This window comes from Meles meles, chromosome 16 (genome assembly GCF_922984935.1).
Source record: "Meles meles chromosome 16, mMelMel3.1 paternal haplotype, whole genome shotgun sequence".
NCBI classification, from domain to species: domain Eukaryota; kingdom Metazoa; phylum Chordata; class Mammalia; order Carnivora; family Mustelidae; genus Meles; species Meles meles.
Window position 1 is genome coordinate 15,817,420 of NC_060081.1, and position 13,218 is coordinate 15,830,637.

Below are 13,218 nucleotides of genomic sequence, written 5' to 3' on the forward strand. Positions count from 1 at the left end.
CAGGTAGGAGTCTCATCTGGGCTGAGTGAAGTCCAGAAGTACCTACCTCCAAAGTGCAGGTCTTAGCTGGATGCATGTCAGAAGCCCCAGGGCTCCCCGCAAGGGAGGAGGCACATTCTGAATAGCCTGGACTGACTGCTTCCAGAGAGGCCCAGCAAATTCCAGAAAATCCGGGAAGCCTTGGGAAAGAGCCTCCTCTTTCCCCATAATGTTTGCCCGTTGCCTCTGTTCACACTTCGAAAGCAAACTCAGCTTTCCATTTTTCCGTATGCATATTTGAAATTGTTCAGTCTTGTTTGTCTTTTATGGCGAGGTGAGTGACACTCTCTTCATGGTTTAATAAAACACTGTAAGACTTCATGACAGTACAGCAAAATACTGTGACCAGGAAATAGGGCAGTGGCACTTTAATGAGGGGAGAAATAAGAAATACAGTCCCCACAAAGGACAGTTAATAGGGAGCAGCAAACCTGTGTTAAAAAGGCTTCCAGAGGCTCCTGGGTGGCTCACGCAGTTAAGCGTCTGCCTTTCATCGGCTCAGGCCGTGATCTCAGATCCCTGAGATCAAGAGCCCTGTGTGTCCGCCTGCTCCTCCCTCTCCCTCTGCCTCTCCCCTCCCTGCTTGTTCTCTCTCTCAAATAAATAAATAAAATCTTCTAAAAAATAAACGCTTCCAGAAGTGAGCTTGGCTATTTTCCCTCTCAACTGCAATGACTGGCAAAAGCATAGCCATTGCCGGAAGCACAGAGAGGGTACAACGCACAGGTCCAGAGCAAGGGATCTCTCTGTTCTACCCACCTGGGCCTTGGGGGAACTTCAGGCATTTATCGGAGCACCTCAGAAGGCTGAACTTGCTTATTAGTGTCCTCAGATCTTGATCGCAAAAAGGTAAAGTTCTGGTCCTACAGGTAAGTAATTCCCGTTGTTATCAGACTAATGAGAAAAAAGAAAAAAATCTGTGCCGCAGCCCCTCCGGGTTGGCTAAGTCGGGCAATCTCGGGCAAACCTCTTGTCCCTAGAACACCTGTCCCCTGCTTCTCCAAGATGAAAGACAAGAGAGCAGAAGGTGGGCAGCAAGGGTCTGCTGAAGGAACCCGGGACGCCAGCCCGAAATTAGGCGGGTGCACGTGTGCACACACGCAGACACGCGCACACTTTGCCTTTGCCTTCAAACCTCTTTATTGTTGCAGAATCCAGATGTTAACCTCCCAGCTGGGGGCCGCCACGCCCTCCCTTTTCATGAATAGTTAAATTGCCGCAGCCTGGCCTGAGCCCCCTCCCACACTGCCTGGTGGTCCACCTTGCCATGCGGAGGGAACCTGTCTCCTCCGTACCATAGGCAAAACCTTGAAATTATACTCTTGCCTTGAACATTAAATTCTTGGGCAGAGTTGGTTTCAATCACTGTTGACTGTTGTTTTAAATAGTAATTTAAAAAAAAAATCTAGGCCGAATTCATTTCTTTGTGACTGCAATTTTCAAATGGCTAAACTTTGTTTCCCTTCTTCTGCGTCTCAAAGATTAAGTGTGGCGGCTTTAACTCTTAGCCCAGGCATAAATGCGTGCAGTTTTTCTCTGCAGATGTGGGTCCCTGTCTGTTGAGGGCTAGAGGTGAAGAGGCACCCTCTTGGGTTGATGGCCAAGGGGGTGTTTATTTTACAAGGAGCAAGGCTCCCTTATGAAATTTGTGCTTAGGATTTCAGAATTGGTATGTCTGCTAGGATCCCTTGTTTTTCAAAATCTTGGTTTTTGGCAGAAACTGCTGGGAATCCACCAAGTCCTCTCCCCTTCCGGGCTAAGAAAGCTGTAAGTGATCACAGGTTCCCCGGATGGGGACTCCATTTCCCCCCTGCTCCCACCCAGCCTCCATTTCCCAGCCTCCTTTGCAGCTGGCTGTGGTCACGTGACTCAGCTCCTGGCTGCGGAAGACCGGGGGAGTGTGGGTGTGTCGTGTCCCAGCTTTCCTTTCCTGAGGAGCCAAACACAGCCGTGGCCACAGCCAAAATGCACCACAAAGAGGAAGACGGTGCCCTGGAGAGTTAATGGGAAACTGCATGAAAGGAACCTGAGTGGAGCAACCCCATGAGTGGAGCAACCCCATGAGTGGAGAGCCCACCTCGCTGATGTGGACCTCAACGAGAGGGAAACAAAGTTACTGTTTTAAAGATTTTATTTACTTATTTATTTATTTTTGAGAAAGAAAGAGAGAGTGTGTAGGAGCACAGAGAGAGCCTCAGGCAGAGCCCGAGGCGGGGCTTGATTTAATGGCTCTAAGTTCATCACCTGAGCCAAAGGCAGACACTGAACCACCCAGGAGTCCCCAAAGTGGGGTTTTTAGTCCAAAGCAGCATGTGCTGTAATTCATGTTGGGGAAGATAGTCCCAGGGGTCGAAATAGCCAAGTAGGAATTGATCTAGAATTTCATTGCTCGGCTTGGTTGTCAGAATGACCTAGAGAAACTTTGCTTTCATTTCGTCCCAGCAACAGGAATCAAGATTCAAGACAAGAAGGTAGTGGATTTTTAGGGGTAGTCAGGATTCAGATAACACTTCTGAGGCTTATTTGTGTCTCACTTTCTGGGGTGAGGCTCTCCCACATCGCTTCTGGAACAGTTATTACCATAGTAGCTACCCAGGCCCCACAGAAAAAAAAAGTCAGGTGCCGCAGGGCTAAAGAGAAGATGTAAATCAAAAACCAACAAGCACCACTTTCCCTGCAAACCTCAGGGAAGGAGATGAGAACTTGGTAGCTGTGCGCGGTCTTAGGAAAGCAAAGCTCGTTAGAGATTCGGGGAGGCTGGAGAGCGCTCTGAAGGTGGCAGGCGGGAAGTGAGAGGTGAAGACTAACTGGCTGGAGTTACTTAGTGGGGCCATGATTGTTTTCAAAAGTGGGCGCCCTGGTTGTGACCCCCCATTGTTCAAGTAGTCTCCCCATTGTCATATTAACTTCCTGTGGTCATTCCAGCTTGGTTACTAACATCAAGTTCTAGATTTCCTAAAGTTGTTTTGTCCTAGGAGGTGTTAGATACCAGATTTGTGGCTTACCCTTCACCGGCTTGGTGTTAATTTTGGTAAGAACATAGCCTTGTACACTGAAAGAGCAATAATACTTTATTTAAAATATATACAAAATTATTACTTTAGAACATATATACGACTGTCCAACATACAGCATGTAACACTGGCTGACAGAAATTTGGATACCTTCAATCATTCAGCTTGTGATTTCTTTTTTGCTCCTGAAGAACATGCTCTTAAGCTCCCACCAGAGGGGAGGGCCCAAGGGCCTGTTACCCGGGGTGGTCTGACTGTGCTTCTGGACACCACTGAAACCAAGCAACTCGTCTTGAGGGAGCTGAAGGCAAAACCTGGCCCTGCCTGATGCACTAGGGACACGGAGTTGACCGGACCCACGTCAATCAGTCACATGCCAACTGCCAGTCTTCATGTGCGTTCTTTCTCTCTCTCTCTCCTGTGCTCTCGTCTGCATATAAATGGGTGGGGGAGTTGGTGAGAAAGTGGCAATTATTTCCTTAACAGACCTTCCTCAGGGCTTAGGTTAATGTAAATCATGTTCTCTTTCTTTCCCTCTGTCACTGGTACTGCAGGAAAAGAGCAATAGAATGGAGAGTTGGCCTCTTAACAGTCTTGGAAAAGAAATGAGAAAAGAGAAAAAAGAGACCTTCTGTGCTGTTAGACCAAATTCAAGTAACGATTATCCTGAAATACGCTGGACAACTGCTTTTTGTCACAACCCATGCATTATTCGTCACTATTCCCACAGTGCCTTGCATCTACTAGGCACTTAATAAAAGCTCATTGCATGGATAAACAAACACACACAGGGGATCTGCTGAGTCCACGTAGGAAAGGAAACAGACACACTTAGAATCTGAGCATCTGTGAAACAGGGACATTGCACTTATCTGGACCTCCTTCCTTCCTTGGCAATTGGGGAAACTGAGACCCTCGCCGGGTGGTGTGGTGAAATGAACAAGTTCACAGGACTAGCCCCTAACAGAGTTAGACTTGCAATCAGATTTTTGGAATCTCCTTGAATTTCCCACTCTCTTCAGATCTGAAACTGTAACGAGAACTCAGTGGCCTCAGGGGCATGCCTGAACTTGAAAATCATCCCCTGACTTCAGAAGCTCCTGATGGTGATGGGTGTCCCTGGGCACAGTGGCCAAGTGGATAGCACAAGCAGAAAGGTCCCCTCCAGGCAGCTTTAGTCCTGGGCTCCTGGTCCCAGCTGGGGTTGCAAGCCCCAGGTTCGGGCAGGTGGCCTGGACAGCAGCAGTCAGACTGCGGATCTGAATGAGGTAGGAGGAAGGCAGAGCTCAGTGGGGAACCGCCCAGAGCTCAGGAGGTTGGGTGTTTATGATGCCCTCCACTCTAGCCCCTGTGCTGAAGTCCATGCAGCAGCTCACCAAGACAGCAGCCTTGGGCACTTGGGAGAAAACATAAACCAAGCCCATTGACCTCTTCTGAAACTGAGAACAAGTCACTATGGATACTTACTGAAAAGATGAATTACAGAAAGAATGGGTTTCTTCTGTGCATGGGCTGGATGGCATGAAACAAAGGGAGGCATGGGGAACAGTGGAGGGAAAGAGAGAAGGGGCAGAGGGACTGTCATGGCCCACAGGGAGGGCTTCAGGGCCCGGAGACAGGGTTAGGCTAGGGAGAAGTGGTTGGATACCTGCAGGACCACTTGGGTGGGCTTCTCATTTCAGCTGAGCTACCCCTGATCATTCTCTGGGCTTTGAGCCATGGACACCTTCCATGTGTCCCACTGAGCAACTGAAAAGCCCAGGGGCTCACTTTACTTCCTGGTGCGATTTTGGTTTATCGAAAGGAAGATTGTGCATGATCAGAAAGGCACACCCGACCAACATCAAGAGCCTTGTGTGTTTCCCATGCTCCACAAACAAATACCTATGAAGAAGGCTGGCGTCAAACGAAAGGAGTGGTAACCCATGAGATGATCCCTTCTGGGTTTCCCATCTCAGAGCAGTCCCCACAGGGCTGCTCGCAAGCAGGTGCACAAGCAGCTCTTTTGAGCCTTTCTCCAGCCCCATACTCAGTCTCCCTGCCTTCTCCCTAACTTTCTGCCCCCATGTGACTACCCCATTCCCACTTTATCTCAACTACCTTCCACTTTCCATCAGACCCCAAAACAGCTTTTCTCCAGTGAGAAACAAAAATAATTCATCTTGCAAACCTGGGAGCTGCAACCCATCCGGGAACAGATGGTACATTTGTGCTTACAGGGAGGGCCACCAAAAATGCAGACTACTACCAGCGCCGCCAGGACTCAGAGCAGAAGGGCGCATGAGCTCCTTCCTGCGGGGAACTAGCACGCGGGGCTCCTCCTGGCGGGCATCCTCCTAAACAGCGGACTGGTTTTCATTGCACACGTAGACTGTGCTGGGCTGGATTCTCCTCCGGATCCGCTCAGGCACTTTGGGGAGGATTTGGACGGTCTGGGGCAGCAGCTCAATGCAGGCCTCGCGGAATTTTTTGATTCTCCAGCAGTAGACGATGGGGTTGAAGACGGACTTGAGGTAGCTGAGCCACAGGACGCAGGAGCTGGTGGTGTAGAAGGAGGAGCTGCAGTAGAAGCCCCGGCTGAACACCGACAGCAGGCTGTAGACCGAGTGCGGCAGCCAGCAGAGCGAGAAGCCCACGAAGAGGATCAGGATGGTGGTGCAGGCCTTGGTCTTGAAGCTCAAGTCCAAGCTGACCTGCTGTTGCCGCTGCAGCCTCCGCAGGCCAGCCCTGGTGAGCTGTCTGAGGTCCAGGCTGTCGGACTCGTTGTGCACGCGGATGACGTTCTTGCGGACCGTGTGCAGAATGCACAGGTAGGAGCACAGCATGACGCCGAAGGGCACGAAGAACACAGCCACCATCAGCGCCACCACGTAGGCGCGCTCCGCCGGGAACTCCGTGTAGCCCAGTACGCACTGCGGGGCCCGCGCGGGCACCTCCATGAACGTCCGGCCCGCCAGCGAGGGCGCGGACACGCAGAACGACAGCGCCCAGGAAACGGCGATGATCCTCTTGGCCCGCCGCGGGTTCAGCTTGTCCTGGCGTTGGACGATGATGAGGAAGCGGTCCACACTGATGATGAGCAGGATGGCCACGCCCTCCAGGACAAAAAACCAGTACAGGGTGGCTGAGAGCCGGCAGAAGTAATCCCCAAAGTGCCAGTGGACCGTGATCAGGGTGACAGCCGTGAAGGGCATGCAGCATAAGGACAGCATGATGTCGGAGAAGGCCAGCGTGGCCAGCAGCAGATTGATGGCGGAACGCATGGCTGGCCGCTGGTACACGATGATGCAGACCACAGAATTGCCGAGGAATCCCACCACGATCATTAGCATCATGATTATTGCCAAGGATATCCTGAGGGGGGCGGGGGGTGTGGTGACCCCAGAGGCCGACACGTTGCTCCCATTCAGCAGCAAGTACTGGTAAGTCTCAGTGGTGGAGCTGTTGCAGGCCATCATGGAAAAAAACTTGGAGCCCAGACGGAAAGGACTGGAAGGACTCCCCTCAGCGCTTCGGTGCCTGCCATTTTCTGTCTGCCGGTTGCATGTCTGGGATCTCTAGGGCATGGGAATGGTGGTGAGCAGAAGTCTTTCTTTGGGAGCGGTAACCAGGATTTGCAATTCATGGATCACAGCGTCATCCTCTGCAGACAACTGACTGTGTCTGCAGCTTCCGGCTTGGATGCTCTCCGTAGCCTAGAGCAGAGAGGAGGAGGGGAGAGAAGGGAGTGAGACTTTCCAAGCACGTTTTGCACACAGCAGTGTTTAGATTTTATAGGTATTATAAACATGGCGGTGGAGAGAAAGAATGACTTATTTGGGATAAAGCTTGGAAGTCGCAAATACTGTGTGCTTTGTCGAGTAGCCCAGGGAAATCCCATCAGACCTACTTTGTGGTGGGATGAGGAAGGGAATACTCTGTAGTCCATATTTATTTAATGAGCATGCATTTGATACATTTTATTGTAAAGAACGTGACCAAATGAAACTTTGGATAAGCCAAGTTCCTTTAGCATGCCAGCTGCTTGAGGGTAGGGATTTTTGTGTATCTTGCTCTCTGCTGTATCCCCAGCACTTAGAACGGTGTCTGGCACAGAGAAGATGCCCAATGTTGAGTTGAAGTTCATAAATACATGGAAGTTGATGATGTTGCTACAGTATTTTTAACTTTTTTTTTTTAAGATTTTATTTATTTAATTGACACAGAGAGAGAAAACAAGCAGTGGGAGCCACAGGCAGAGGGAGAGGGAGAAGCAGGCTTCCCGCTGAGCAGGGAGCCTGATGTGGGGTTGGATCCCAAGACCCCTGGGATAGTGACCTGAGCTGAAGGCAGATGCTTCACCGACTGAGCCGCCAAGCCCCTGGTAATTTATTTTGAGATAAGTGTAGATTCACATGCAGTTGTGAGAGAGAAAAAAATTCAACGAGATCTCATATACCCTTCACCCACTTTCCCCTAATAGTAAAGTCTTAAGTTAAAGTAGTGTTGCCTTGCCGTAGGATTACTTTTGGAAATGCTGATGGAAAGGAAGAAACTCTATCCCTAAAGATAGGTTCTTTTAAAAGATAATGTTGATTTTTCTTTCTTGTCTCATAGGCGGGGTAAGAATGGTGTCCAGTAGCCCACGTGTGGACTCAAATTGCCTGGGCTGGGTAGACTCTACACCCACTACTTATCTACCCCTGGGCACCCTCCAGCAGGTGGCTGAGCCTCTGCTGATAGGACCACCTTGTCTGTAGCCCATAAGTAATAATTAGGCCTACTACAGAGGAGCTGCAAAGATGAAATGGGAGAATACCCACAGTGATTTAACCACACCTAGATCATAGATGGTATTCGATAAATGTTAACTGTTGTCATTGGAGCCCCAAGGAAAAGCAATCACAATGTTACAATGGCTATTGTTTCATTTGTATGTATGTAATATTTGCATCTAGACCAGCGGCTCTGGGTACCCCAGGGAGAGGGTGTTTGTTCATAATACATTTCCCGTTCCCCCACCCCTCAGCATTTTCAACACAGGCATACCTTGTTTTACAACCCTGCCCTTTGCCGTGCCTTGCAGATGATTGCATTTTGTTTGTGTGTTTGTTTACGAACTGACGGTGTGTGGCTACCCTGGGTCGAACAAGCCTATCAGCACCCTTTTCCCAACAGCATTTGCTCTCTTAGCATCACCGTGTCACATTTTGGTAATTCTTCCACTATTTCAAATTTTGTCATTATCATTCTATTTGAACTGCTGCAATCTCATGTTAAAACGTTAATGTGTGAGGAGTTGCTTCTTATAGATGAGTAAAGAAAGTGGTTTCTTGAGATGGAATCTCCTCCTGGTGAAGAGGCTGTGGAGATTGTTGCAATGACAGCCAAGCGTTCCGACTGTTGCGTGAGCTCCGTCAGTAAAGCAGTGGCAGGGTCTGAAGATAGACTCCAGTTCTGGAAGAGGTTCTACTGTGGGTAAACTGCTGCCAAACAGCTTCGCCTGCTACAGAGAATCACTCCTGAAAGGAGGAGTTGATCTGTGTGGCAAATGTTATCTTTGTCTCATTTCAAGAAATTGCTACAGGGACCGGTGTGGCAGTGGTAGGGGACAAGGAGAGACAAAGAAAGAAGGAGAGAGGGAGGGAGGGAGGAAAGAAAGGAAGGAAGGAAGAAAGAAAAGAAAGAAGGACATGGCCATACCCAGCCCCCTGCCTTCAGCAACCACCACCCTGATCAGCAGCAAGACCCTCCACCAGCAAAAAGATTACAAACTGCTGAAAACTCAGAAGGTGGATAGCATTTTTTAGCAAAGTATTTTAAAATTAAGGTATGCATGTGCTTTTTTGAAGATAGAATACCATTTGACACTTACAGGCTACAATTTAGTAACTTTTTTTTTTAAAGAATGTATTTATTTTTTCAGAGAGAGAGCAAGCACAAGCAGGGGGAGCAGCAGGAAGAGGGAGAAGGAGACCCCCCACCAAGCAAGGAGCTTGACGACGGGGACCCGATCTCAGGACCCTGGGACCACAACCTGAGCTGAAGGCAGACGGCCAACCAACTGAGCCACCCAGGCATCCTGTAAGCACAACTTTTATATGCGCCGGGGAACCAAAAAAGTCATTTGACTCACTATATTGTGACGTTCGCTCTATGGCAGCAGTCTGGAACCCAACCAGCACTATCTCCGAGGTGTGCTTGTACAGCTGATTGGACGTGCAGCTGACCCAACGGCAGCTAATGCATAGCCTGGCCAATGACAGCAGAGCCCAAATGCTCTCACTCACTCAGCCTGAAATCTGAATTAGGAACTACTAAGCCACTAAAGCAGCTGCCTTGAGGGATGTAAGAGAAGGGGATAGAGAGAGAAGTCTCAAGGCCACAAAGGTATGAGAGATACTCTGCCTTTGCTTCTCCGGTTCTCCTGGCTACTCTCTCCCTTGCCACTGTGGGAAGGGAGGCAGGGGAGGGCTTTTTTGCTCTGGCCCCCTCCCACCTGGTTGTGGTTGGCAGTGGTTTATTCCTCTCCAAAGCTCTCAGTGCCTCTTAGGGAGTCTGCCCTACAGCCCAGCACCCTCCTGGCTCCTGCCTCAACCTGCAGGCTTAGGGGTGACAGGGCTTCCCGATGCTGCTAGCCCAGGGTGCTTCTCCAGCCCTCCTGGCTCCTTGAACCCGGCTACTCCTTTGACAAGAATGCCTTATTAATCAGGGGCTGATCTCCTTGCTATCTACAGCCTGATTGATGTATGGCCAACCAGAGCTATGAGGAGGCAGAAACTAAGAGTAAGTAGCTATGAGGAGGTAGAGGAAAGTGACATGTGTGTGGTATAACGAAATAGAAACACAGGGAAACCTACCTCAGTTCATGACAGGTTTCCAATCAGAGTTGCATTTCCAAATGCAAATCAATATTTATGCCTTTGTTTTTAATTGCATTCTTAGCTTTTTGCTTTCATGTAGCTGTTGGCCATTGGTACGTCTTCTTTGGGGAAATGTATAATCAAGTCCTTTGTCTATTTTTTTCATTGGATTGTTTTTCACTCTTGGGTTGTATTTCTTTATATATTTTGGATATTAACCCCTTACAGATCCATGGTTTGCAAGTATTTTCCCATTCTGCAGGCTGTCTTTTCATTTTGCTGATGGTTTCTTTTGCTGTGCAGAAGCTTTTTAACTCGATGTCCTCTAGCTTCTTTATTTTTGCTTTTTTGTTGCTTGTTGATGTCATATCCAAGAAATCATTGCCAAGACCAATGTCAAGGAGCCATTTTTCTATGTTTAATAGTTTTGGGTCTTACATTTAAGCCTTTAATCCATTTCAGGTAAAATTTTTTGAGTGGTGTGAGATAGGGGTCCAATTTCATTCTTTTGCTTGTGAATATCTGGTTTTCCCACCATCATTTATTGGAGACTATCCTTTCCCCATTAAGTATCCCTTGTCAAATATTAGTAGACCATACATGTATGGGTTTATTTCTGGGCTCTCAATTCTGTTCCATTGATGTATGTACCTGTTGTCATGCCAGTACCATATCATTTGGATCACAATAGCTTTCAATAACGTTTGAAATTAGGAATTGTGATGTTTTTAGCTTTGACCTTCTTTCTCAGGATTGCTTTGGCTATTCAAAATCTTTATGAGGTGGTGGTGTTTTTGTTTTTGTTTTTTTGGCTACTGTCATGTTTCCTTGATTTTTTATGATCTCTGTGGTCATGGGTTGGTGTCTGCCCATTTGCGGAAATATGCACTTCTTGTAGTCTTTATAGACTGACTTCAGCATCCAAGCTGGTCTAGAGATTCTGGGTGGGTCATCTGGTGATGTCTGGGTCAATAGGTGAGCAGCCCTGATGCTTGGGTACAATGGGCCAGGCTTGGGCCTTGAGCCTGCAGTTATAGGCCTGAGACCTGGTCTGTGTGGGTGGGCCTGGATCCTGGGTCCCCAGGGGTCAAGCAGGCTCCAGGGATCACTGAGGTGGGCCCCAAGTCTGGATTCACAGGCTTGGTCCAAAGGCTGAGGACATGAGGGTGGCCAATGACCTGGGGCTTCAGGGACAGACCTGGAGAGGGTCTGCATGGGCCTGTGTGGTGCTAGAGTAAGCCAGGAATCTAAGTCCGTGAGAGCTGGTTTAGACTCTGAGTCTATGGGGGCTGGTGGGTCCTGGGATGGGCCAGTGGCCTGGGTCAGTCCATAGTGATTGGCCTAGAGCTTGGGCTGATTGAGAGCTGGAGGCCACAGGAGTTACTAGGCCAGAGGAGCCAGCTGACACTGGGGTGAGCAGGTAGCCTGAGTTCACAGGAGCCTCTAGGAGCTTGGTGCCCTGGAGCCGCCTAGGGCTGTAGGAATTGGCATGGTACTGGGGGTCCCTGGTGAAGTCAGGTGCTCATTTTTCTCCTCCCATGGAGACAGGGTGTCTCTCTGTGCTGGGCTGCCAGGTTTGGGGTAGGGGATGATGGAGGGAATGTGAATCCATCTTTCCTTGCCTCCATTGTTATTTCCAGGAGAGAGGATTCATTTAGCTTGGCAAATGTTTCCATAAGATGGAGTACACTTTTGAACTGCTAAACAACGTATCATTGCTTATGTACTTCATTTTAAGTCACCAAATAATGATATAAAATAAACCTGCAGAAGTCTGTTGTATTTCAACACACTAGCAATGAAGCAGCAGAAAGAGAAATCAGGGAATCGATCCCATTTACAATTGCACCAAAACCCATAAGATGCCTGAAATAAATCTAACCAAGACACAAAAGATCTGAACTCTGAAAACTATAGAACACTTATGAAAGAAATTGAGGAAGACAGGAAGAAATGGAAAAACATTCCATGCTCATAGATTAGAAGAATAAATACTGTAAAAATGTCCATGCTATGCAAAACAATCTACACGTTCAGTGTAATGAATCCTTATCAAAATGCTATCAGCACTTTTCACAGAGCTCAAACAAATAATCCTAAAATTGGTGTGAAACTAGAAAAGATCCCAAATAGCCAAAGTAATGTTGAAAAAGAAAATAAAGTTAGAGGCATCTCAATTCCAGAGTTCAAGCTGTATCACAAAGCTGTAATCATCAAGACAGTATGGTACTGGCACAAAAACAGACACATAGATCTGTGGAACAGAATAAAGAGCCCAGAAATGGACCCTTAACTCTATGGTCAACTAATCTTCAACAAAGCAGGAAGGAATACCCAATGGCAAAAAGACAGTCTCTTCAACAAATGGTGTGGGGAAAATTGGACAGCCACATGCAGAAGAATGAAATTAGACCATTTTCTTACACCACACACAAAAATAAACTCAAAATGGATGAAAGACCTCAATGTGAGACAGGACTCCATCCAAATCCTAGAGGAGAGCATAGGCAGCAACCTCTGTGACCTCTGCCGCATCGTCTTGCTAGACACGTCTCCAAAGGCAAGGGAAACAAAGACAAAAATGAACTATTGGTACTACATCCAGTTAAAAACCTTTTGCACAGCAAAGGAAACAGTCAACAAATTAGAAGACAACCAACAGAATGGAGAAGATACTTGCAAATGTCTTATCAGATGAAGGGCTAGTATCTAAAATCTATAAAGAACTTATCAAACTCAAAACCCCAAAAACAAAAAGTCCAGGCAAGAAATGGGCAGAAGACATGAATAGACATTTCTCCAAAGAAGACTTACAAATGGCCAATAGACACTTGAAAAAATGCTCAACATCACTCGGCATCAGGGAAATACAAATCAAAACCACAATGAGATACCACCTCACACGTGTGAGACTGGCTAAAATTAATAAGCCAGGAAACAACAGATGTTGGTGAGGATGTGGAGAGGGGGGAAATGTCTTACACTGTTGGTGGGAATGCAGGCTGGGGCAGCCACTCTGGAAAACAGTATGGAGGTTCCTCAAAAAGTTAAAAAGAGAATTATCCTATGACTTAGCGATTGCACTACTGAGTATTTATCCAAAGGATACAAACATAGTGATAACATAGTGATTTGAAGGGGCACATGCTCCCCAGTGTTTATCGCAGCAATGTCCCCAATAGCCAAATGATGGAAAGAGCCAAGATGTCCATTGGTAGAAGAGTAGATAACGAAGATGTGGTCAGTCGGTCTGTCTGTCTGTCTATCTATCTATCCATCCATCCAATGGAATATTACTCATCCATCAAAAAGAATGAAATCTT

General features: G+C 47.7%; 1 protein-coding gene across 1 annotated transcript in view; it reads right to left on the bottom strand.

The window, feature by feature from the left end:
* Positions 1–3,159: 3,159 nt before the first annotated feature.
* The window catches only part of GPR45 (G protein-coupled receptor 45), an 81,907-nt gene continuing 71,848 nt past the window's right edge, over positions 3,160–13,218 (bottom strand). Inside the window, exon 2 of the mRNA XM_045981190.1 lies at positions 3,160–6,748. Within this exon, the coding sequence (XP_045837146.1) occupies positions 5,390–6,511 (1,122 nt within the window). The 5' untranslated portion in view covers positions 6,512–6,748 and the 3' untranslated portion in view covers positions 3,160–5,389. The remainder of the gene's footprint in view (positions 6,749–13,218) is intronic.